The sequence below is a fragment of the Nicotiana sylvestris genome, chromosome 11, assembly GCF_000393655.2.
Source record: "Nicotiana sylvestris chromosome 11, ASM39365v2, whole genome shotgun sequence".
Lineage (NCBI taxonomy): Eukaryota > Viridiplantae > Streptophyta > Magnoliopsida > Solanales > Solanaceae > Nicotiana > Nicotiana sylvestris.
The window spans coordinates 124987866-125014691 of NC_091067.1; the positions used below are offsets into that span (position 1 = coordinate 124987866).

General features: G+C 36.6%; 2 protein-coding genes and 1 non-coding gene across 5 annotated transcripts; 2 read left to right on the forward strand and 1 right to left on the reverse strand.

The window, feature by feature from the left end:
- The first annotated feature begins 13270 nt into the window (after positions 1–13270).
- LOC104212464 (histone deacetylase HDT1-like) lies at positions 13271–16435 on the forward strand. Its single transcript, XM_070162955.1, has 10 exons — positions 13271–13469; positions 14325–14395; positions 14502–14711; positions 14909–14927; positions 15007–15054; positions 15163–15323; positions 15509–15607; positions 15725–15806; positions 15921–16050; positions 16141–16435. Exons 1-10 carry the CDS (start codon positions 13457–13459, stop codon positions 16193–16195), a joined length of 888 nt encoding a protein of 295 aa, XP_070019056.1. The 5' UTR covers positions 13271–13456; the 3' UTR covers positions 16196–16435.
- A 3082-nt stretch (positions 16436–19517) lies between these two features.
- On the reverse strand, positions 19518–23722 carry LOC104212465 (splicing factor U2af small subunit B-like). 3 transcript variants are annotated; one of them, XR_707363.2, is made up of 6 exons: positions 23425–23722; positions 22746–22832; positions 22582–22663; positions 22012–22138; positions 19930–21903; positions 19518–19828 (listed from the first exon to the last, which is right to left on the reverse strand). XR_707363.2 is itself a non-coding variant. In XM_009761736.2 (6 exons), the coding sequence occupies exons 1-5, from the start codon at positions 23659–23661 to the stop codon at positions 21507–21509; spliced, it is 930 nt and encodes a 309-aa protein (XP_009760038.1). In that variant the 5' UTR covers positions 23662–23717; the 3' UTR covers positions 19518–19828; positions 21459–21506. The 3 variants fall into 3 exon arrangements, 2 of the variants coding, with proteins under 2 accessions (XP_009760038.1, XP_009760036.1); XM_009761736.2 differs by having other exon boundaries at positions 21459–21903; positions 23425–23717; XM_009761734.2 differs by having other exon boundaries at positions 19518–21903.
- Positions 23723–23813: 91 nt separating this feature from the next.
- TRNAL-UAA (transfer RNA leucine (anticodon UAA)) lies at positions 23814–23896 on the forward strand. The gene has a single exon. It is a non-coding gene; the product is annotated as a tRNA-Leu (tRNA).
- The last annotated feature ends 2930 nt before the right edge of the window (positions 23897–26826 follow it).

Below are 26826 nucleotides of genomic sequence, written 5' to 3' on the forward strand. Positions count from 1 at the left end.
TCAAAGGACAATGGCTCAGAACCGCAGAACCGAGTGGATCGGTACTGATGACCGACAACAATTGGTCGAACAGAACAACAGGTTGGTAGAAGAAGTGAAAATGCTGAGACAGCATGTGGCAGACATGTATCAGGCATGGATAACGGGAAAAGCACCACCCCCTCCACCGCCAAGCCTCTTGAACTCGGTCATTTCCCAAGCACCCAACACCATAATGGAAGATTCTCCATACTCTCCATCCCAACCCATTTATGGCAGCTTTCCCAGCTATCCGAGTAGCTCCATCACTCTTCAATGTTTCTCCGCTCCCCAACACCACTTCTTTCCCCGTGACCTCAAAAGCCATACCTCACTTCCCAGGTACCCGACTCCACGAAATGCTTACCCACCCATACAAGCCTACCAAAAGCCATCTGGATCAGGTTTCCGGCCCTGTCAACATGCAAGAATGAAGAGGTTGCTGAAACGAGAAAAGGCTCTCACCCCTATCGGGGTATCTTATGCCAGTCTGTTTGAAAGGCTAAGGCATGCTGGCTCGATTGAACCACTCCCCGCATGTACTCCAAATCCACTTGCAAGGAGCTTTGATCCGGCAGCGCGATGCGCCTACCACTCCAATGTCATAGGGCACAACATTGAGAGCTGTCATAGTTGGAGAAGGGAAGTAGAGAAAATGATCCGAGAAGGGCGGGTTGTGATTAATAACAGTGACATGGAGCACTCGAACCCCCTCGAGAACTTGCCGACGGAGGTTGATGAGATTGAAGCTGGTAATGGTCTCGGCAGTATTGATGCAAAGCTCAGTGGCTAAAATGCCAATTTTGATAAAGTGGGAGGACGTTTCGTTCCTTGGTCAGCAAGAGAGAAGCTTGTGGTGGCTCATTTTGTTGTCATTTCTGTTGTTCGGATTATTAGGGTTATAAGTCGGATGTTGTCTTGTCCAGTTTGTTTTAGGATTTTGTTCTGGATTGTTTTGTTTGTTTTGTTATTTAAACCATTTCACCGGTAGTCTAATACAAAATCCGGTCTTTTATTATTTCCAGTCATCTTTTTGTTTAGTCCTTTTATCATTTTTGTTCAATGCCGATTCTAGGGACATGACATGCGCACCCAGTTTGGGCCTAGTCTTAAAAGTTAATCATAAAACCCTGAGAAGGTGATCAAAGCATTTAAAGGAAATAAGAACGGTTTGAGATTATTTGGAGCCCGAGTCATGTGGAACTGGGGCAAACACAAAGAAAACCGTTAAATAAAGATTCGCCTAAATTGGCATGAGGGTCGTTCATAATAAAAGAGAATGAGAGTGTCGCCCAACGGTGCTTTAGAAGTGACAAATGAACAAACATATGTTTAACATAATTGTCAAGCCCAGCACCGTCGGAAGAGACTATAAATCTATTGTTTGTTGTGTTGTTTGCATTTGGCATGTTTTGAAGACTGGAATGACGAAGGCATTTTGTTCTGCTACCTAAACACTTTATCCTTCGTTACCCCTTTTTGAGCCTTACTTATTTTTCTTTCATACCCCTCGTTCGGAATCAGTAAAAACGACTAGAAAACGCGAGCATGGCATGAAAACATGAAGAAAAAAAAAGAAGAAAAAGAAAACAACAAAATGAAAAAGAAAAGAAAAGAAAAATGGTAACAAAAAAAAACAAAAGAAAGTCAAATGAAAAAAGAGGAATTGGGAACTACGTTTGACCTGATTCCTCAAAGAGGATACGTAGGCGCTTCACGGCTCGGTCATAGTTTTGAAAAAATATAAATCAATCAAGTAAAATATCCCCAAGCAAGAAACTGGGGCAAAAGTTGCGTTTGTGGTAAATAAATCTAGTTCCGAAAGTTGTAACTAATAACCCAGAATTAATGCATTTTTGAGCCTTTAATACCCTTTTTTTTCTAGCCCTATCCAAAACCCACATTACGGTCCAAAGAAAGACCTTCTGACCAGTCTTCAAAAGATGCCAAGTCAGACAAATGAGAGTCTTACCGGCGAACATAACATTCTGTTCCACAGCAGAAAGGACTCTAATCTCCAGCAGAGAGAGTCATACCGGCAACACTCCAAATCCCCAGCTGGAAAGTGATACAAATGAGAGAGTCATATCGGTGAAAACCTTCACAGGCACCATAAGGCGATGAAAGCTGAGAGAAGAACAAAAAATGAGAGAGACTTGATAGTGAAAACCCTTTGGGCACTACAAGTCGAATAAGATTAAGAATCCAATGGGGAATCGCCAATTGAAGATCTTGAAAGATGATTGACGGTAGAGGATAGGCCACATACGCATGTCATGGCCATTAGAGTCGGTATCTGCGTTTGATAGGTTTTTATTTATAGTTTCTTTTGTAAAAGAGTCATCATTTCCTTTGTCTTTTGTTTTGTATCTTTTATCTTTCTCCTTTCATAAAAAATTTTCCCCAATAGAGTCTGTCCGGTCAGAACAAGTATGAAATGACTTCAAAATATGTCATCAGCTTCCCAATTATACAAAATGAGATCTGACTAGTGCATCCAAATGGTGTAGTCAGCGAGGAACAAGCGCGAGGCCAGTGTCAAGAAAATATCCCCAGCAAAAGGGAATTGACAAAAGGATTGACGAGTGTCAAAAGGGATATCCTTGCCAAAACCAAAGTTATAAACCTCAAGGCCAAAGCCAGTGGGCAAATCAAGGAGAGCAATGAGCATGATTTGGGAAATTCATACTAGGACTAAAAGGTCGGGGAAATGCCAGCTTCCGAGTTATGTCACAAAAGAAGACGGATATCCCCAGCAGGAAGGGATTATCCCCAGCACATAATATCATCCCCAACAAGCTGTGGAACGCAGAGCAAGGAAGGAGAAAGGGAAAAGCCATCCCAGTAGGGGTATCACAACCAACCACCATGTTTTAAACTAACAAATTTTGTTTGATTTGAAACAGGTAAAGGAAATGGCATTGATGCCAGAAATGCATGCCGCAAGGGATATTATCAAACTGGGGCAGAAAATTTTCCTTCCGCTTAGAAAATTTTCTGGAAGTCAGGTACCCATGCGGGAAAGAATAAAGATAACGCCAGTCTCAAGGGAAGTGGTCTTAGAACCAGTGTTGCCCCCAACATAATAAGTTCTATGGAGGAAGTTGTTCCCCAGCAAAGGGATGAAACTTGAGCTCAGTGAAGCACTAGTTCTGAAAGAATCAGAATCCCCCAACAGTGTTAGCCTCGACAGCGTTATCCCCAGCTGATAACATTTTACCCCCCCAACAGGTAAGTAAATAATTCCCCAACAGTGTTATCCCCAGCAAGTATTCGAGGTAAGACATTTTCAAGTCTTAAGGATATTTTGGGTTCATCCGCCCTCGAATAGGATATTTTGGGTTCATCCGCCCTCGAATAGGATATTTTGGGTTCATCCGCCATCGAATAGGATATTTTGGGTTCATCCGCCCTCGAATAGGATATTTTGGGTTCATCCACCCTCGAATAGGATATTTTGGGTTCATCCGCCCTCGAATAGGATATTTTGGGTTCATCCGCCCTCGAATAGGATATTTTGGGTTCATCCGCCCTCGAATAGGATATTTTGGGTTCATCCGCCCTCGAATAGGATATTGTGGGTTCATCCGCCCTCGAATAGGATATTTTGGGTTCATCCGCCCTCAAATAGGATATTTTGGGTTCATCCGCCCTCGAATAGGATATTTTGGGTTCATCCGCCCTCAAATAGGATATTTTGGGTTCATCCGCCCTCGAATAGGATATTGTGGGTTCATCCGCCCTCGAATAGGATATTTTGGGTTCATCCGCCCTCGAATAGGATATTTTGGGTTCATCCGCCCTCGAATAGGATATTTTGGGTTCATCCGCCCTCGAATAGGATATTTTGCGTTCATCCGCCCTCGAATAGGATATTTTGGGTTCATCCGCCCTCGAATAGGATATTTTGGGTTCAGCCGCCCTCGAATAGGATATTTTGGGTTCATCCGCCCTCGAATAGGATATTTTGGGTTCATCCGCCCTCGAATAGGATATTTTGGGTTCATCCGCCCTCGAATAGGATTTTATTTTCAAAGTTGTTGTTGAAGCCAGGCGCCCACCTGAATAACGAAAGGAATACTTTTCTTGTCTGTCCATTGCATATTTTAGGCGCCCACCTGTATAACAAGGGAATACATTCCACGCCTTTGCCAATAGGAGACGCACTTCCTAAGTCTAGTTCTGCCAATAGGAGACGCACTTCCTAAGTTAGTTTCACCCATAGGAGACGCATTTCCTCCTAAGTTTAGTTTTACCCATAGGAGACGCATTTCCTCCTAAGTTTAGTTTACCCATAGGAGACGCATTTCCTCCTAAATTTACTTTTACCCACAGGAGACGCATTTCCTCCTAAGTTTAGTTTTACCCATAGGAGACGCATTTCCTCCTAAGTTTAGTTTACCCATAGGAGACGCATTTCCTCCTAAGTTTAGTTTACCCATAGGAGACGTATTTCCTCCTAAATTTACTTTTACCCATAGGAGACGCATTTCCTCCTAAGTTTAGTTTACCCATAGGAGACGCATTTCCTCCTAAGTTAGCATTGAAGTTGGGAGCCCGCCCATATAATAGAGGCATACATTTCTGTCCTTTTACTTTCAGTTCTAGGTCGCCCACCAGTAAAATGCGGGAATACATTTCAGTTCTAGGTCGCCCACCAGTAAAATGCGGGAATACATTTCAGTTCTAGGTCGCCCACCAGTATAATGCGGGAATACATTTCAGTTCTAGGTCGCCCACCAGTATAATGCGGGAATACTTTCTGTTCTAGGTCGCCCACCAGTAAAATGCGGGAATACATTTCAGTTCTAGGTCGCCCACCAGTAAAATGCGGGAATACATTTCAGTTCTAGGTCGCCCACCAGTAAAATGCGGGAATACTTTCTGTTCTAGGTCGCCCACCAGTAAAATGCGGGAATACATTTCAGTTCTAGGTCGCCCACCAGTAGAATGCGGGAATACTTTTAAGTTCTAGGTCGCCCACCAGTAAAATGCGGGAATACTTTCTGTTCTAGGTCGCCCACCAGTAAAATGCGGGAATACATTTCAGTTCTAGGTCGCCCACCAGTAAAATGCGGGAATACATTTCAGTTCTAGGTCGCCCACCAGTAGAATGCGGGAATACTTTTCTGTTCTAGGTCGCCCACCAGTAAAATGCGGGAATACATTTCAGTTCTAGGTCGCCCACCAGTAGAATGCGGGAATACTTTTAAGTTCTAGGTCGCCCACCAGTATAATGCGGGAATACATTTCAGTTCTAGGTCGCCCACCAGTAAAATGCGGGAATACTTTCTGTTCTAGGTCGCCCACCAGTAAAATGCGGGAATACATTTCAGTTCTAGGTCGCCCACCAGTAAAATGTGGGAATACATTTCAGTTCTAGGTCGCCCACCAGTAAAATGCGGGAATACTTTCAGCTCTAGGTCGCCCACCAGTATAATGCGGGCATACATTTCATAATTTTGCATTGAAGCAACTTTTTAGTCTTGTATTACAGAGTTTGGAATCAGTAACCCCACCAGAAGGCGGAAGGTTACAACAGGAATCCCCAGCAGTAAACAATAAAATCCCCAGCACCGGGAAGCAGAAGGTTGCAACAAGAGGTCCCAGCATAAACTCAAGTCCATGTGTCAAAAGGAAGAAAAGCATCGGAAGAAAAGCACCGGAGGAAACACAAGCCGACAAGAAAGCAAGGCAACAAGAACAAATTTTAGTCTAGCCTAGCTTCTTGTTTTCTTTTAAGCACGGTGTAACAAGGAGATCGGTAAGCAGTGATAACAGCATGCAACAACAGTAACATCGCAGTCCCACGGTAGTCCCAGCTACCAAAAACTTCCCGAACTACATTGACCTGATTCCTGTTTAGCCCAGGATATGTAGGAAACCTTTGAAGCAAAGGTTCGGTCAAATTTTTTTCAAAAAATGCTTCACACGGAGTACTCGGATGGGCAAAAATCGCTCGCTTTATCTTTGCACGAAAACCCTTCGTGTATCCGGGCAAAGAGGGGCAGCTGTAAGCACGTGATTTTTGCCCTATATGAGAATTACTCCCAAAAAATCCAAAAATAAAATGATTTTTCTTTGGTGTGCAATTTTGTGATATTTTGTGATATTTTGAATAATTATTTGTATTTGTCTGTGCGTGTTTATTTGATAAATTAATAAAAAATACAAAAATATGTCGCATTTTGCATGTAGGATTTAATTCTATAGTTGTTAGTAATTAAATTTGTTTTACAAAAATTAAAAAATTACAAAAATAAGCATCGTTTGCATTTTTAGCATTTAATGTCCAAATATACAATTTTATGCTTAATTAATACTTAATTGTGCGTTAATTGTTATTGGGAGTTAATTTGCGCTTTTATAACTTAATTTAATTCTTAATAATAGTTTAAGTATTTTTATAATTTAGTTTTAGAGAAATAAAAGAAGAAAAGAAAGCAAAAATATAAAGAAAGTCGGAATTAGGCCTCTTCTTCAATTTCAAGCCACATGCCCAAAAATTGGCCCAATCTTCCCTACGACCCAGTCCATTTCGAACTGGGTCGACCCAGCCCATAACCCAACATCCTATTATCTTACAAACAACACAACACAAAAAAAAACAAACAAAAAAAAAAACCTAAAAAGACCTAACCAATCCGCCCCCCCTTTCTTCTCTTTCTCTCTTTTCATCATCTTCCCCAAGCTAAAAAAACACAACCATGGCTGCCCCCCTTACACCCCAACCATGGCTTCCCCTCCATCTTCACGTCTTCATCTTTTCCGTCGACGTTGTCCATGGTTTCTCCGTTGCTTCATCTTCTTCGTCAAACCTCCGTTGTGCGCACTACTGCCCGTTTCTGCTCCCCGTTGCTTCTGCCGGTGCGTCGTCTTCCCGTCATCCTCCTCGATGGACTGTCGCTGCCATGATCGACCAGCTGCTGCTGCTTCTGTCTCAATCAAACAACCAAACGAACACAGCCATGGACGAGCTTCGACGTCGACCATGTCGTCGTCCATGGCTGTCCGCGATGTACTGCTGCCTGTCGCCGTGACCGCTGTCTTGACGTCGTGCTGATGCTGCTCGTCGCAGCAGGTGTTGGACGGACTGCTGCTGCTGCTCGTCGCGGCAGTAGCTACGGACTGCTTCATCTTCTCTTCGTCTTCGTCGTCATTTGTTCGAGCTTTGGTCGAGGCTCGGACAGATTTGTTTACAATCAAAGTTCTTCGTTGATTCATCTCCGGTTAGTTGTTTTTGAGTTTTATTTTGTCCATATTTCGTTTTTATATTTCTAAAAGTTAAAATCGTTAAATATTTGATTCTTGTTTTGTTCGTTGTTTATCGTTGAAATCATTTTTTCTAGTTTGTTCATGTTCATGTGCTTTGTTAAAATTAATTTTCAGATTTCAAAATAGAAGTTTAATTAGTTGTTTTCATATTCATTTCATGTTTGTATTATTGTTTAAGTGAATATTTGTTAGTTTGTTGTTTGTTAGATTCAAATTGAAATTTAATTAACTATTTCTTCAATTTGTTTCATGTGTTTATGTATTGTTAGAAATTGTTAGTATTGTTAAGTTCAAGTTTAAGTTCATAATTGTTTCTTCGTCGATCTTGTTATTTGTTTAAAGAATTTAGTTGTGTTAAAGGAATATATTGATTTAATCGTTTAATCCGTCATGTTTGTTGTGTTAAATAGATTCATTCATGTTCATACTTTGTTTGGATGATCTTGAATCCGAATTTTGTATAGTTTGATTTCTTGTTTATCATTTGTGATTATTTCTTGAATTGGTCTCATAATCTTGTTTAAAAGTTTAATATAAGAATTGTTTGTTGTAATGTTGTTAGAGTTGATTTTAAGTTCAATATTATTGAATTTAAGAATCTAAATATACTTGTTTGATTGTTGTTGTTGTTTAAATCCGAAAAATAGGTTTGTTGTTGCTAAAAATATTGTTCAATCAAATTTTAGTTGTTCTTGGTTGTTCAATTTGTGTTCATGTGATTTGTTGTTGAAATGTTGTTAAAATCATGTTCATGTGATATTGTTGTTATGATGTTCATCCGTGTTCATATTGTTGTTTGAACATTGTTAGAAATTGATCATATTGTCTATATTTTGGTTAAGTTTGATTAATTGATGTGTTATAGCTGATGGGTAGTTTGGTAAATTTGTAATACGTTCAGGGGTAGTTTGGTAATTTCAGTAAGGTCGGAAGGGGTAGTTTAGGAATTGTACATTTTGAAATTGTTTATTTGAAGCATGGGGGACAAAATGAAATGGGGTGGGTTGTGATATGATTATTTAATATAAAGGGGGGACAAGATTTAAATTAAAGGGGAATCTTGCATTATTTTAAATAAAGCATGGGGGACAAAATATAATGGGGTGGTGTGATATGTTTATTTAATGTAATGGGGATGAGTGGAAAGATAATGGGTTGGGTAGAGAAAAAGTATTGATTTAATTGATTAAGGATTTATGGGATGAGTTATATATATGTGAAGTCTTGAACACAAGGGGGAGGAGAAATACACAGAGACAGATACGAGAGAAAAAAAACACAGGGAAGAGAAATACACGGACAGAAAAAAAAGAGAGATTAGAAAAAAAAAGAGCTGAACATTTATTCCGAAAAAAACATTGAAACTCTCAAGAAAAGAAAAACATACAAAGAAAGAATAAAAAAAAAGTTGAAAATTAGAAGAGAAAGTAGTACACACCTGATAAATATTCTGATATACAGGTGTAGAAATTAAGGGTTGAAGATTAACTAGCCTTTCAAAAATCTGAAAATTTTCCTTGGTTTCTGTCCGTTATTTTTGGCATTCCTGGATTTTATTTTGAATTTTTCAAAGCTGTCACTGGGATTTTCGTTGACTGGTTATTGCTGGTTATTGTTGTTGTTGCTGTGTTACGTATTACGTTGCTGACTTTCTTCTTCTTATATTGACAATATCAGGTACACAACTGTAATTTTGGCATTTTGTAAGCTGAAATGAAGAATGGAGTGTTAAATTTTTAATTTAGTTTAATTTAATTTTTTGTATTGTATTTAGGTTATTCATGTATTATTATTCTGTAAATCACTGTCATTGGCATAACTAGGCATATTATAGCGACATATTAAATAACGCCTTAACCAGATTATTAGGAAATATATTTAAGCCTGATTATTAATTAAAACTGTTTAATAAAAAAATAGAAGAAATAACGTAAAAATGGCGTTATTGAATCAGTTTGGCAAAAATTAACTAAGTTCCTTATTCATAAGGTTTTTCGTCAACGATAAGTTAATCAGAATCATGTAGTCAATTTCATTTATAACATGAATTAGTTTGCGAACAAGTGTTAGGACATGATGTGAATTAAAACAAAGTTAGAAATATGGTTTAGTAATCAAGTTTTTATTTTTCTTTCTTTCAATTTTCAGTATTTGTAAATAATTAGTTTCAATAAGCTTAAGTCTTACTAACAATTTGAATTTTAATCCAACTATGGGATAATTTTTTTATTTTATTTTTTTATTTTATTTTTCGACAATTCCATGTTGTATTTATGATTATAATTTTTATTACTTTCTGTTAATATTTGTTTTTCTCTTCTATTTAATATGTTATTTTCAAGAATGTAGATATTGATTTTATATTTATAGATAAACTTAGTAATAATAAAAAGGTAGTCATTAAGGGATATTCTTAAAATAAGGAAGGATTTCGCTAAAAATAAATAGATGTAAATAATACAAATTTACAGGATTCTCCAATCTCATTTATTTATTTAATTATTTAAAAAAAATTATTACTTAGAATTTGGGATGGATTGTTTAGTGAATTTCACTTCCTTCCCCAAAGATAATGACGCGCTAGACTCTTTAGGCGCGATTTAATTAATTTTACCTTCTTAAACTCGGATGCGCATTTCATGCGACCCAAATCTAAATCCTAAAACATCAAATAAAATATGTTTCGGATTGTGGGTGCATTTCATGTGACACAGTCCAAAGATATGTTTTAAGCGATGTTCACATTCCTAAAAAATAATGATAATAAAGCGGTAAAAGATAAAATTTGCACATGGTTCATAATTGTATTAAAAATCAGATAAATAAGCCGAATATAACAGTTGAGCGACCGTGCTAGAACCACGGAACTCGGGAATGCCTAACACCTTCTCCCGGGTTAACAGAATTCCTTATCCGGATTTCTGGTACGCAGACTGTAATATAGAGTCATTCTTTTCCTCGATTCGGGATTAAAATTGGTGACTTGGGACACCCTAAATCTCCCAAGTGGCGACTCTGAAATAATTAAACCAATCCCGTTTCGACTGTCCTTTAATTGGAAAAAACTCCTTGTACCCTCGCGGGGGCGGAAAAAGGAGGTGCGACACTGCTGATTCTCATCTTTATTTTCTTTTGCTTCCAATATCAGGTACACAACTGAAAAGCTGGTTATTGTAATCCGAATATGAAGCATGAATACGAAAAATGAAGAGCTGAAATTCTGAATTAGCTTTAATTATATTCTGATTTTTATTTGTATGTACAAATTATTTAGTTTGCAAAAAATCAGAATCATGCAGCTATTTAATACACATAGTGGAATATTCGACGATAGCTTAACAGTTGAACTATCTGCATATATTGCCTAAATAAATAAATGGTGTAGTAACTTCGTCGAGTCAAAAAATCAAACGAATAGGCCATCTAGTAGGAACTTGGTAGAAATATTGTTTAGAGTAAATATTATTGGTTAATTTCAGCATGTAAATAAATTAAGACTTTTTATTTTATTTTATTTTGTAGAGACAGATTTAATAGAAAATAATGTAGGCATTTTAGGATTGTCTTTTAAAAATAAATGAGATGAGCCTCGCTTAATAAAATGTATAGATTGCGGGGCCCTCAATAAATGTACATTTAATTGCTTAGAATTCGGGAGGAGTCGTTTAGCAAATTTCTCGGCCCTACCCAAAATAATGATATGCTAGTCGCTTTAGGCGCGTATTTAATAATATTATCTTCTTAAACTCGGGTGCGTATTTCATACGACCCAAATTCAAATCCCAAAACATTGAATAAAATGTGTTCCGGATTGCGAGTGCATTTCATGTGACGTAATCCAAAGACATGTTTTAAACAATGTTCACATTCTTGTAAAAATAAAAATAAATAATGATAAAAGCGGTAAAAAGATAAAACTTGCACATAAGTTCATATTTGTATAAAAATCAGATAATCAAGCCGAATATAACAGTTGAGCGACCGTGCTAGAACCACGGAACTCGGGAATGCCTAACACCTTCTCCCGGGTTAACAGAATTCCTTATCCGGATTTCTGGTGCGCAGACTGTTAAACAGAGTCATTCTTTTCCTCGATTCGGGATTAAAATTGGTGACTTGGGACACCCTAAATCTCCCAAGTGACGACTCTGAAATAAATAAACAAATCCCGTTTCGATTGTCCTTTAATTGGAAAAACTCCCTACGTACCCCCGCGGGGGCGGAAAAAGGAGGTGTGACACTAGTGATAGTGAATATACTACACTCACCTCTAGAAAGAGGTGATGAAATAAGAAAATAATTTCACTATTATGGCATGAATAACCATTGATCACGTAACTATTATGACTATGCCATAATAATATGACAATGTGATTATTAAAGGGCATAAGTAATAGAAGCAACATATCTTGCCTATAATAATTTTGACCATAACCATAATGATATAACTTTCTCCTTGAAAGAGATATTAACCATAAAGGTTTTAACGAGGCACATTATTTGTTGAATAGACATTCAAGGGGTAGTGTTATAAATAGAGTTATATTTAAGGTGAATGTCTATATTTTAGAGAGATTTTAGGGCTTATTACTTAGTGGCTAAGTAACTTTTTTTTTCCCTATAAATAGATGAGTTATATTCTATTGTAATTCATCCCAAATCAATAAAAATTCTCACTCTACTTTCCCTCTGCAATGCTCTTCTTCTCTTACTATTTTATAATATTTAGTTATTAGTATTACTGAACACATTTATCTTAAAGGCCTCATGGTCTCACCACCTCAATCACTTTCTTTCTCTGGATGCATGGTACTTATTTACGAACAATAAAACCTGCTCAACATCGAAATTCGAATCAATTTTAGAATTATTTTCACAAAAAATATATTCGAAGTGAAATTTGGTGAAGGCGCACAAATAACCATTTTAGGACCTAAAATGCCAAAGTTTACAAAGGCAAACTTCAAATCTTTGGGTTATGAGGTTTCAAACGTTAGATCTATCCAAAATTTGAAATATCATAGCCAAAATCAGACCATTAGTCGAACTAACGTTAGACCCGAATGTTTAGAGTTTTAGTTTTGGTAGTTCAAACTTCAGACCAGCGGTCTGAAGCTAGTCATTGACAATTCAAAGTTTAAACCCATGGTCTAAAGTACAAATTATCCTAAGTTTTTTCACCAAAATCTTAATTTAGTTTCTTGTTCCTTAATAAACATTTCACCTTAAGTATTAAACTTGTGACTCAATAAGCACCTACACTACTTCAAAGAATAAAAATTGAACTTGAAAAATGTTTCTCAAACCTCTGTAGGATTAGTAGTAACAGTTCCTAAATTATAAAAGCATCTAATAAACTAAACCTAACAATCAAACCTGCTATGTGCTTCTTATCCAGTAGGTTTTAGCGGATATTTTTCGTTCTTCATTCGATCCTAAGTAGCCTTTCCAAAGATAGAATAAAATGTGGAACTGGGGAGATAAAAGGAAAGACTTTCGGGGCTGAAAGAATGGAAGTAACTCTAACGGACTCCCAATTGGATTGGAATCTTCGGCCTATGGGAGTCAACTAGCTAAATGAAAAAAGAAGAAACGTCGGTCTAAAATTGATAAAAACTTCTAAACTTTAGATATTTTTCAAAAACTAAGGGTCAATTGATTTTGTGACTCTTTACAAATTTATTTTTAGTTTTATGACTCTACCTCTGTTATTATTCATACGAGATTTGCTTTTACACATAAGAAATATATTTTTTACACATAAAAGATTTAAAAAGGTTATTTTCTTAATTTTAAAATTATAAAGGGGCGTGATGTACAAATATCAAATATATCATATTTAATAGAGGTGCTCAAAGCGGCTACTCGGTGTTTGTCGATAAAGAGTTCAAATGAAGCCCAGCCCATGATGGGATGTTGGGCTGCCTAAAAAGGCCCCATCTGGTTTTCAAAGTACAGAAAATTGAACAATTTTTTTGTTAAATTTGGGAACTAAAAACCCTAGGTTTACAAAGCCTCACCGGCAACTTTTGCTATATAAACCCTTCTAAAACCCCTCTTTCTTCCGCCCTCTTAATTCTTTGCTCTTTGCATATCAGTCTTCTGTCTCCTCCTTCCTCCCCTTTCTCCGCTCCAAAACTTAAGCTTTCACCAACAATCAGCAATGGAGTTTTGGGGTATGCTTTAATAATTCAATTGTTTGTGTATATATGTGTTACTTCTTTTCTTTTTTCTTCTTTCGTAATTATTTGCAAAGAAAACATGTTGGTCAATCTTATTACTGTGTTTATGGTTGAATGTTTTGACTTGTAGTGTTAAGGTTTGCATTAATCTTGTTTGGGTACGTGTAAAAGCTATAAACTTTACCAGGCTTTATTGCTATTATTGTTGTTTTAAAGGTTCAATCTTTCTAATGAAATTTAATTACCCAAGTTATGACATAGACGAAAGAATAAAAACTGTAAGCTTTCCTCAGGGTTTTGGGAAAGTTGAATGCTTGACTTTGAAATAATGATTCTATGACATCACTTTTAGTTTTTGCTAAGTTATAGAGTTTTTATAGCTGTATACTCTTCATAGCTTAGTGACTTGCTAAAAAAGGTGTCTTCGAAATTATTGGTGTGAAATAGTCAAAACCAATAATGTTTGATTTGAACTGGATTTAAAACTTTTGCACCAAAACCAACCAACCCCAAAGGCTTGTTTTTTATTTTTTCAAATATAGTATATTTGTCTTTTAGATTTTTTAAAAGTATATAACATGTTAAAGGATTTAAGTTATATACAATGTAAAGATTTTTGTACCATCAGTGTTGTTTGACTTACTGTAGTAGTCAGTGTATACATTTTTTATGCCTTCACTTAAAACTCGTTTATAAAGTGAACCACAAACACCTGAGCTTTTTTCTTCAAACTTGCTCCTCAATTTGTTTGTTGTTATTAACTGTTTTCATGGTTGTAGAAGTTAGTTCTGACACCATGTGCCGTGGAACTTGTTAAAGTGATGTCTCTTTCACATAAATTATGTGTAGGTGTTGAAGTGAAAGCAGGAGAATCTCTAAAGGTCAGGCCAGAGCTTTATAAGCTCATTCATATTTCCCAGGTTAGTGTTTTTGCTTTTGTCTTTGTATTCTCTCGTACTAGCTTAATGTCGACACTTGCATATTCTTTCCCAGGCATTTTTGAACGCTGAAATATTTATTTTGCAGGCAGCTTTAGGTGAAGTGAAGGATGCCAAAGAAGCCAAAAATGTTCCACTACGCGTCACTGTTGGAGAAAACAACTATGTCATTGGAACTCTATCAGCTGAGGAAAGACCTCAATTGATGTTTGACTTGGTTTTTGAAAAGGAGTTTGAACTTTCACATGGCTGGAAAAATGGGAGTGTCTACTTCATTGGATACACAGCTGATGACCCAACATATCCTTTGCTTAACACTATTCGATTGTTTTGTCAGTACTTTTTAATACTAAATATTACTCCACTATTCACTCAGCAACATAAAAGCTCATTAATTTTATTTATGTTACCATTTAATGGGATGCACGGGTTATTGGTTTTCTTCTTCGTATTGTTTTCCTTGACTTCACCTTTTTGGTTGTTTCTTCTGTCTCCACTGATGAAATTGACTCAGGTGAGTATTTGGACGTCAAGTTATGTTAGTGATACATAGATTTGTAGCTTAGTCTAATGTGTTTTTTTAATCTCTCTAGAGGATGAAGATTCTGAGGATGAAGAGAGTGTTTTAGCTGCTCTAAATGGTTAGTTCCTTAAATCTCTTCTCATGTTGTCACTTTGTACTCTCTTTTCTCAAATTCTGCTCTCCCAATTCTTATTTCTCAATGTCTGTTGACTATCAAAATTCTTAGGGAAACTTGAGGAGACAAAGGCTGATGTGAAGGATGTAAAGCCTGCGACAAAAGAGGCTGCACCTACTAAGGCAAAAGCTACAGTAGCAGAACCAAAGAAAGAGGCGGAGTCTGATGACGATGATGATGAAGACGATAGTGACGAGGCAGAAGATGGCATGGTATGATTCATAATGACTTTTATGATGCTTATTCTGCATATTTTATTTATTTACTATGAGGAAAAATGCATTACCTCATGATTACCAACTTGTTTTAATTTTAAGCCGTATATTTGCAAATCGTTTGTGTAATTTGTATTCTGTCCAAGTGTATTGAGCTTTTTTCTTCGCTTTGGATTTTTTAGGATTCTGATGGTCCAGAAGGAATGGATTTTTCTGACGATTCTGAGGATGATGATGATGATTCAGAGGAAGATGAGTCAGAAGAAGAGACACCTAAAAAGGTACTACTACATTTTGCTTGTTTAATATTTGTGCTTAATTTGTTTCATACTTTTGGGTTGAAACCATTTGGCTTAACTTGCATAGTGTTTTGTCTAACTGAGTGTTTTATGATGAAGTCTGCTCAGAACAAGAGACCTGCTCCACCTGCTAAGGCTGGTTTTGCCAAAAAAGCAAAACAAGCTACACCCGACAAGTCAGGTTCGATATATTTTTCATCCTTCAGTTCTATGATCATGGAATTATGAAAGACAACTTAATAATGAATGTATATGTAGGAGCTCGGTTCCATTGATTAATATTGTCTTTTTGCAGGTGGTAAGAAAGGTCCGGCAACACCTGCCTTCGCTAAGCAAAATGGTAAACCTGCAGCGGCCAATGGTAACAAGGGGAAGGGTCAGAGCCCAAAATCTGGTGGCCAGTTCTCTGGCAAATCTCCCAACAAGTATGTACAAACTCATTTACAAAGCCCATTGCTGTCATTTGCATCTTTATCTGCAAATGACTAATTTTTGATTGACTATTTGTCTTGCAGAAACTTCAGTGGCCAACAAAAAGGTGGTTTCAAGGGCAAGCGTGGGAAGAAGTAGGCTACTATCCGTGGTGGACAAGACGGGATCGCATATATGAAGTCTTTTTGAAGAGGAAAAAAGTATTTTTATTTTTGATTTAAAGGGAGATTATCCCTGCTTTAAGCTATTTTCCATAGTTACAAGTAGGTCAATTTTGGATGAGTGTTCTTTCCAGTAAGTTTTGTCGCTATATTCATTTTCTAGAACACCTTTTGTGATACATTTTTGATATCTTATATTAGCCGTATTCTAAGTTAATTGTTTTGTTGCAGCATAGCCCATTAAACTGTTGCACGCATTATCTTACTGTTACAGATTGCATTTGCTAAGATTTAACTTGTGTCATAAAACAATAAGTAAATTTTGTTTAAAATTTTGGGAAGTTGGGAGAGGACCTTGATTAACTGTCATGAGAACTGGTACCCATTTTTAAATAACTTAAAGCTTTGAGGCCCTTTTGGATTCTTGACTTGCTCCACAGTAAAAGACTTGTCATTGAATCATGTATTCTCCAGACACTAGTATTTTGAGAATTATATCTATTGAGTTCACAATTCATGCGCATTAATGTCTTGTCCATATCTAGGATTTGGAGGTTTTGGGTACCATATTATTTTGAACTTAGACATGATACTATCTATATACATGGTTCTAGACATTTGGTCAGTTTGATCAACTCTGGGTTTCGGTTCTAGATGTAGTGAAAAAACTTAGGAGTAATAATTATGACTATTTGGTACAAACTTCCAATAGTATATTCGATATCATCTACATGAAAAATATAGAAAGACAAGGACTTGTTCCATTTTCTGGCACTTGACAATATCTTCCAATTAACAAATGCCTACCATAATGAGATGAGACCATGTGATCACGAATAAACAAAACAGTACTATAGCATTTTAATTCGCAACAGGCACCAGACTGAAATCCATGATCTGTAGCCAAAGTGGTGTCATCAGTGGCGGATAGCTATGGGTTATTTTGTATTTGTATTAAGAAATTTGCTTAGTAATATGTCTAAATAATCCATCCCTACCTTATCATGTCTTAGATTCCAGAATCCATATACTCAAAATTTTGACTTAGCCTCTAAGTACCATATTATTGTAATCTCGTCCCAAGATTAAATCGACCTCTACAGATAACTTTCAGAAATAGCAAATTGACGCCGTATCAAAAAGATAATTCGGCAAACACTTTGGTTGAAAATATGGCAGATAAATCAACCAAAATTGGCTACTGGAGGAATCTTCAGCCCCCCTGCCATTAGTACCCACCATCTTTTGTTACTCCGGGTGGTGAGTCAAACATTTATACAATTCTTATACACACACACAGTCACAGAGTTCCAATATCTCTTAGTTGCTGGAACTACTTAGGATAAAAGTTAAAGTAATGCTTATTCTATTACACACGTTTAAGGAATTAATATTTCAACTGTTTTTTCCAAAAAAATCAAGAAGTAGTCAGGAACACTTTTCAATTACTCTTAAATGATCGCAGGGTGTCCCTCATTATTAAACTAACAAAATCAAAATTTTCATCTTGGTCTAGTAGTAAGGTAATCGAATGGTGTTGTGAACCATGCTTATTCCATAAGGGCCTGTGGGCTAGAAATGGTGAATGAGACTGAGTCAGTTGGGATTATTGGACTGAGTAAAATATTGGAGAGTTTTATTGGGAATATTAAATAAATGTCCTAAATAAGTTCCAACTTACCAACCTCTAGCCATTAATCATAAATTTACCAAAACTATCCAAGCACATATAAAATTTGAAAACCCAAAGAATCACGCGCAAAGATCTCATTTCATATTTTTAAGCGTGATTAGCAATATTAGATGCAAGACGAAAAGGAATTTTCACGGATGAGGTAGCAAATACGGTGATGAAATACAAAAAAATATAGATATACGATTCCAAAAATCTAAGCAAAAAAGGTCATTTTTCAATGGGTATGGTTGAAATTCATTGAAAACACATAGATGAGTCAATATACAAAATTTGAGGAAGATTGGAGGTGATTTGGACTGATTTGACATTGAAATTCGTAGTTAAAATCGAGTTCAAAAAATCCTTTTGCGACACATGTATCAAACATGTATCACACATGTATCTCACATACAGGTATACATGGATATATATATGTGATACACATTTGATACAAATATGATACCAAATGATACACAGTGTGATACACATATCATTTTTTTTTCATGTTCATCTTCTACTTCGAATTTTCAATTCAAACCACCTCAAAACTCCATCAAATCATCCCAAAACTGAGTTTCAAGCTCCTTAAGATATACCCAATCTATTCTAATAACACCCGCTCAAAAAATAAAAAATTTAAACTTTTTTGGCTACAAATAGCTAATTGGCTAATATTAGTAATATTTTTTGAATTGACCAATTTTTGTAATAAACTACTTATAAATGGACATAGCTGGTAGTTTCCCAGTTTTATTTGTTAAAATAGCACGGTCTAGCCAGTTTTCGGACTGGTCATTCAAAAATAGCCAGCGTTTGCTAAGTCATTAAAAAATAGCCATTATTTTGCTGCAACAGAGACCGATCCAACATAATATACTGGAATTTGGTGCACATGTGTATGAACTTCCAGCATATTATGCTGGATCGGTATACTTTGTTGGCTCTAGTATAATATACTGGAGACTGGAGCACCGATGCTCCAAACTCCAGTATATTATGCTGGACCGATATATTATACTGGAACTCCAGTATATTATGTTGGAGTATTTTTCTGGATTTTGAACAGTGTTTTCGTTCAAATTTATCTTTACATAAAAAGTGGCTAAATTTCGATTACTTTTGAAACCGTGACCATTTTTGAATGACCACTTGTAAATCTGACTATTTTTGAATTTGTCCCGTTTTATTTGGGATCCAGGCCCATTTAACAAATGGCTAAAAGAACTAGCAGTGAGATAGAACAGGATTATGCGTATTGTGAAGAAAAATGTCTGTTCCCCTCAACCCCTTTCAGGATTATGTCTAAGCTTCTCATCTCCCTTCTTCTAATTGTGCGTCTTCTCTTATATCTACAACTATCTCAATCTCCTTATTTCCATCATTAGCTTGCAATTTGAGCGTTAGTTCGGCTACTAACAATTGTAATAGAGTGTTAGTTCTTATCAATATACTTTGAGATTGCAGTATTCACTACAAATACTTTGAGATTGCAGTATTCACTACAAATGGTCCGTCTTGCGAATGTGAATTAGCTTAGCTGCACTGAACACATCTTTCAATACTGATCCTAAAAGCAATTGGAGCAGGAAATCACCCAGGGCACAGCCCCTGCTGCCGACCAAGATCAACAAATAAACGATGATACTTAAATAACATCAAGATTCTCTTCCAGAAAAGTTACAAACTACGCATACGGGGACCTAAAATAGTCTCGTACAAAGTGGTCATCATACATATAGCAAACACAAGTCCAGAAAATGCAAAGCCCACAATACCCTATTCCGAAACTGCATTACCCCTAAAGAAAAGACGAGCAAGTATTTCAACATCACTGTCTCGAGCAGTAGAGGAGGGCTCAGTCGTCGTTCTCTCTTCCCTGCAAATGCCTGTCAAACCAAAACCGCCGAGGTAAATCCTCTGACTTTGCTCCAGCACCTGTACACAGTTCATGGTAAGCTGTAATTAAAATCAAAATCTTGGTCCTTACATGCAGGGAAACCTGGACCTGCAAAACTCAATAACTGTAAGACCAATACCGATTAATAAATTTGAAACCAAAGAACAGTTTGAAATCTACTAGCCTGGATGAGCTCTGGTCATAGAAACCTGACTGCACAAACTAGCAAAATGCATTTGCAAAATATACAAGTATAATGATGCATGTAGTCATCTGCAAAACGACCTAAAAAACCTAGGGGTAAGGAAAAAAACATTCGAGCTGGACAACCTAGAAGAACAAATGAATGGCCAAGAAATGATGTTAAACTGGAATGTTTGATAAAACAAGAGAATTTCTTCATTTTTTCACATAATGTGATCCCACTTAACAACAAAAGACAATTTTATACAATGGACAATGATGTTATAAAAACGTTAAGAGGAAAATGTATTTTGGAAAATCAAATTTCATAAGTTATTCTTGCAAATTAATGAACGGGCATTCGTATGATGATAGTTATCAATTGCTACTTTAAAAAATCACATCAAGGTAGAAACGACACATGAAGAGGTGATACGACATTCACTGAATTATACACCAGTTTGACAAGCTTTTCAGACACTGCTCTGAAATTCCAGTAAATCAGGACAAGAACAACTATAGCTGCACCTTAGATTTCTGGCTCTCCATCACCTAATTTAAAAATTAATTCCTAATTTATCAGAGATATCATACAAATATATTCTGAAATATGAACCAAGAACCAAAAAAAATAAAAAATAGATACATCAGTATTACTTTCTCCCAAACAAAAAAACAATAGTTTGTGGAATTTGAACAAGCCAGCAGCGCAATGTTGAGGAATTTCAGTTCATAACAATAACATGTCTAAGAGAAATGTTTACACCCTATAATGTTACAAACCTTAAAAATATTTTCAAAATTTGAAAAAAACAAACAAGTGACAGAAATGTTGAGGGCCCAATTGTGTTTGTGGTAGTTGAAGACTGAAGTTATGTGTTATAGTTTTTTGGAAAAAATAGTTTGTTAAAGTTAAAGACTGGGGGTGGAAAGGAAGTCTGAAAACTTTCACCACAAATATATGTTCAAACCACTATTGCAACTTTAAAACCTTCACTTGAATAACCCTAAGACTTCACAAACAAACTTCTAAATACAAATAAAATAGTAACTCTTAAGTTCACGTGTAGTAGTGAGACAAACAATACTTGTCAAGTAAAAATGGGAGGAAAAGTAATCTTGGAAGACATATGAAGATGACAATAGAGCATCAAGGACTAGAAATAAAAAGGGATTTCAGAAAGAAGTTCTGTCAATCAGAAGAAAAATACGGGCAAGAATGACAAACAGAATCCGGAAAGAGGAATTAGAAGGATGGTTTAAAGGGTAGACGTGATAGTAAACAATGAATTACGCACAGAAAAATGCATGTCAAAAGCCAGAATAAAAAGGGTTGAAACTTTTTCAGATTGCTTATCAAAGATTTGAAAACCTGCACCGCCTGCAAGTGGAAAATGGGCAGTAAGCTATGGCAGGTGGCCTTTCACAAAAGACAACACTTTATGACAAAACAAAAGCATCAATAATAAGGACAAGGACACAAACCACTGCACGATATTTTCATCAGTATCCATATTCACTTTGTTCTCATTGCTAATTGTAGTACTGATCTTGGTTTTGAACATATCCATTCTCATTATTTTCATTTTTGTAAGTACTGTCTTCATTAGCCCTGTTAGCAAGTTCTGCCAGTTCTTTTTCCCGGTTCCACTGCTCTATTCTCGCACGCCTCTCTTCACTGCCATCCCGAACTGGACTTCTGTCTCTCCTGCCACCAGGACTCCTGCTCCTACCCCTCCTACGATCAGGGCTTGTACTTCTGTTCCTCCTGCTACGACTCTCATAATAATGGTCCCTATCATCATACTTTCTACTATGACTCCTGCGAGAGCGCTCATCATAGCTCCGATGCCTATAAGGACTTCGGCTCCTGCTTCTGCTACGGCTATGCCTTCTCCTATACCTTCCAAACAACTGATGTCTCAATTCCCTAAATAGTCACCATAAAAGACAGGTCAGCCACAACTTAATTTCTAGGACTACCGAGTTCAAAGTTAAAAGAGTTTTATTATTCATTTTTACATAGAGTGGCAGTAACCTGCTGATCCTTTTGAGGTGCATAAAGTTGCAATATCCACCGCGGTTGCAAACATTTTCCTCGTACTGTCTACAGGTGGCTTCACGAAAATCAGTCACAGGAGAGAAATCAACAATGATGGGCCTTCCTGCAGAGTTTGTTACCAAAGGGAGCATAAGGAAATAATCATAATATGAACTACTGGTGACAAACCGAAAACCTTGAAGTTGCTGACCCCTTTGAGGTGCATAAAGAGGCCAATGAAGCAAAAAATTATGTTATAGTGTGCAAATTTGGAGCCAGCAACCTCAAGGTTGTCCTGAACACCCATTGCTGCTGTGCTAAAAGTCTTAAGTTGTGTCAAGGGTGCTCAACATTTAAGTGTAAATTGATAAACAACAGATTTTTGACCTAACACAGTATAATTTTCCAATGAAGGGTGTATGTTCAATACAAGTTGGTTGTAGCTTCAACGCAGGTCCTGATAACACTAATCCATACTTGACATGCCCTTTGCCCATTTTGAATTCTTTTCTCCTCTATTAAAAAATTTTTAACACCAAAATGGTTAGTGAGTAGTAAAAAACTTACCAGCATAGAATCTTCCAGTAAGACTCTTCAGTGCATTTCCAGCCTGCTCTTCTTCTCTAAACTGAACATAAACATTACCAACCTGCATAGAAGACATCATTACATAGTTATATAAACCACCAGCCCCGATCAATGGATAGATCCAAATAGCACAGAAATCTTACCATGTGATCAGCCAGATTGTCACACACATTCAAGCTCTCAATCTCTCCATACTTGTTCAGTTCTTCAAACAAGTCTTCATAAAAATCCTGCAACAGTACCATCGTAATATCATATTCCAAATTTCCGATTTGTCACATCTCCTAAAGTATTCTCCAAGAACATGAACCACAAAGCTATTTGCTAACTATGGATTAAAGTTACATACACTGACAATGTAAAGATTCTTTTACATTATGATTGAATTTGTAATAAGAAGTTAGTTACCATTTTTACCTAATTCCCAAGTAATCCTTGTTAAGAGATTTACCTGTAATTATCTAATAAATTAGACAACTTTTACACCGTCAATGCATACCATCAGAAATCATAAAGTTACCAATTACTCCTCTCTCCCCAAAGTATTCTTCAAGAACATAACATGGATGAAAGTTATATCTACTAACAGTACAAAAATTCTTTTACACTATCCGTGAATTTTACCTGCTGTGATAGGTACTCCACCAATTTTACCAGATTACCAACTAATGCTTACGAAGAGATTTACCTGTAATTAACTAATAAGTTGAGTAATTTTCACACCGTCAGTGCATATAACTTAAACTCAGAACCACTAAAAGGCAACTCAAAAGAATCAATCATAACATAACACGGGTAGAATCACGATTATTTGATGTATACCTCAAAGTGCTGCTGGATTTTGTGAGGATCAATGGGATGGCCTTGAGGATCGACGCCAGGGGTAATACTGTCAGGTCGTTGGTACATGTTGGAGAGGAGAATGGTAGGGCTAATACTGGGCTTAGTGTGAAGCCTTGAACAGCGATCGCCGTGTCTACAAGCTCCGATTTTGAAGTAGAATGGGCAATTTACCCTGTCCTTTTCCGTGCCGAAAATCGAAGCCAAGTGCTCTGCCATTGCGATTTCAGATTATCGGAAATCTCTTTCTCGAATTGTAGAGGAAAAGATGAAGTTGAAGAAATTATATGGAATACTCACTGAAGACGCTTCTAGATAGTTCTAAAAGTTCTATCTATAATTATTGCAATGTGTGTTTTGGACCACAAAGCGGTGGTTTGCCCGAGTGGTTAAGGGGGAAGACTTAAGATCTTCTGCACATAAGTGCGCGTGGGTTCGAACCCCACAGCCACCAATGTATATTACAAATTTCTGTACTAATTCCTTTTTTCTTTTCATTCTTTGGATTTTTAGATTTCCTACTTTCTAGTTTTATCTATTTTTCATATGTTTAAAAAACTTTAGTTTAAGAGGGGATTCAAATGGATGTTGAAAATTATAATGTTAGGGTGGAACTTTATGACAACTTCCAACTTAATCATTTTTTTTCCTTTTTTTGTTTCAACTTTATCTTTTATTTTCATATTTTTAATAAATGCCCAATTCTCATATATAAAAATGTTTTTCCTTCTTAATTTTTTTTCCTATTACACCAGGAGACTAGGCAAGGGTGAAAAAGGATAGGATGACAGCGGGAATCATTTTCCTTATTCACATGTTTTCTTCTCAATTCCTTTTTTTTTTTTTTTTTTTTAATACAAATAACTTTCCTAATAACTTTTCCCATTTACCTTCAACACATCACCATTTCAAAAATAAAAAGATTTTCACCCTGAAAAAGTACGCTTACCGGAGTCGAACCCAGGTCTATTGCTCAGAAGGCAATTAGCCTAACCGTTGGACTACAAACACTATTGGTCTTTAGAACATCAATGAACTAATCTATTTTCTTTTAATAACTAGCCAACATTTATTAATTATCAAGTAAGAAATACAAACCCAGTCTAACTCAAACGCAGTCAACTGATCTCAAATAAAAGACACCAAAAATCCAACTAACTTGAAAATATCCTAATATGTAGGTGTAAGATGAAGAAGCACTCCTAGGGATGGTTTCTTCCTCATGTAGTATATGTTCCAATTTCTTGTGATATTGATGGTCTTACGAGTGCTGGGACAATGAAAAGCTTTTTAGAAAGCTTACTTTATGGGCAAATATTTTTTGTTAATACTCTTATACACATGGGCGGATCTATAGCCCTAATTACGGGCACGCGAATTCATTATCTCATCGTCAAACAATAACAACAACAACCTAGTAAAATTTCATTAGTGGAGTCTGGGGAGGGTAATGTGTACGCAGACCTTACCCCTATCTCGAAGGAGTAGAGAGGCTGTTTCCAGAAGACCCTCGGCTCAAGAAAACAAAAAGACAAAAATGAGACAATATTAGTATCACCACAGAAATCGCAGAAAAAATAGGAACAATATGAAATCTAGAAGAAAGATGCAAAGCAAAAGCGAAAGCTAATCAAAAGGTCCTGCATTGAAAAGCGAAATAGTAAGACACAACACTGTCACTAACTATCTTAGACAAAAAACTCTACTAGACTAGTCTTACAAATGTGCGAAGTAAGGCAAGACTCAACTACCTCCTAATCTACAACCCTAATACTCGACCTCCACATCTTCCTATCAAGTGTCATGTCCTCGAAAATTCGAAGCCTCGCCATATCCTGCCTGATTACCTCACCCAAATATTTCTTAAGTCATCCTCTACCTCTTCTCATGCCCTCCACAACCAGCCGTTCACATCTCCTTATTGAAGCATCTGGGCTTCTCCTCTTAACATGCCCGAACCATCTTAGCCTCGATTCCCGCATCTTGGCATCAATGGGAGCTACGTGCACCTTCTCCCGGATAACATCATTCCTAATCTTATCCATCCTAGTATGCCTACACATCCACCTCAACATCCTTATTTCTGTTGATTTCATCTTCTGGATATGTGAGTTCTTAACAGACCAACACTCAGCCCCATACATCATGGCCGGTCTAACCACCGCTATGTAGAACTTTCCTTTGAATATTGGTGGGACTCTCTTATCACACAAGACTCCAAATGTTAACCTCCACTTCATCCATCCTATCCCAATACGGTGTGTGACATCCTCGTCGATCTCCCCTCCCCCTAGATAATCGACCCAAGGTACTTGAAGCTGCCTCTACTTGGGATAACCTGTGATTCAAGTCTCACATCTACGCCAACTTCCACCAGTTCAACGCTGAACATACACTCCAGGTATTCCGTCTTCGTCCTGCTCAGCTTGAGACCCTTAGACTCAAGAGTGTGTCTTAAACTAAGTATTTTATGTACGTATTTTTTAGAATTAGTCTAATATAATCTGTTGGCACCCATGCTACCAAAATATTAAATGGCGCACTTGGTTGAAGATTAGGTTATTTACCTTGAGGAATAGGGATTGATTCCCACTTAATATTTTTTTTGTCTACTTTTTTTAGCGGTGAACCCATGTTAAAGAAATCCTAGATCCGCCTTTGTTTATACAAATAAGAAGCTTGATACTCTTCATAGATTTTAAATGAGATTTTTACACAGATAGTCTGTCATATTCATTGTTTACTTTTTCTTGCCATATACATAGTTTGTACATTGATTATACATAATTATACACATATTATAACTTCATCGGCTATTCTTAGTTTAAGCAATTTGATGGACGACTATTTGGGTTAATTCTTCATTTTAAATCCTCTTTTCAGTTAAAAATATCTAAAAGCTTCAATTTTACACAGGTACAAACTCAAAATATCTGATTTATTACATCTTGAAAGCCCGGCCCGTCTAAAAGCTCTCCTAGCGGCAAGCCCAGCTCCACTAAGGCTTCCATCAGGCCTTTCTCGTTGATGCCTACAAGCTAAGGGCCAAGACTTCGAAGGAGAAAGAGCCTAGGAATAACAAAATATGAGAAATAGTCCTAATACTGCTGGTATGTACAAAAGACACGCTCGAATACCTATTATGCTTTTATCCTAATTTTCGATCTTCACCCTTTTTACGAGGGTCATATCCTTACACTTTACAGTAAAACTATATGGAATAAAAATAGCAATACTTTTTGAAATTTCACTAGTTAAATTTTTTACATGTCATGTAACATCATTACACTTTCTCAAAATGTTACATGATTTCGTGAAAATAGTGTATCTTAATACTGCGCATCATAACATACGTCATTTATTTTACGGGTTAGGAGGAAAGAA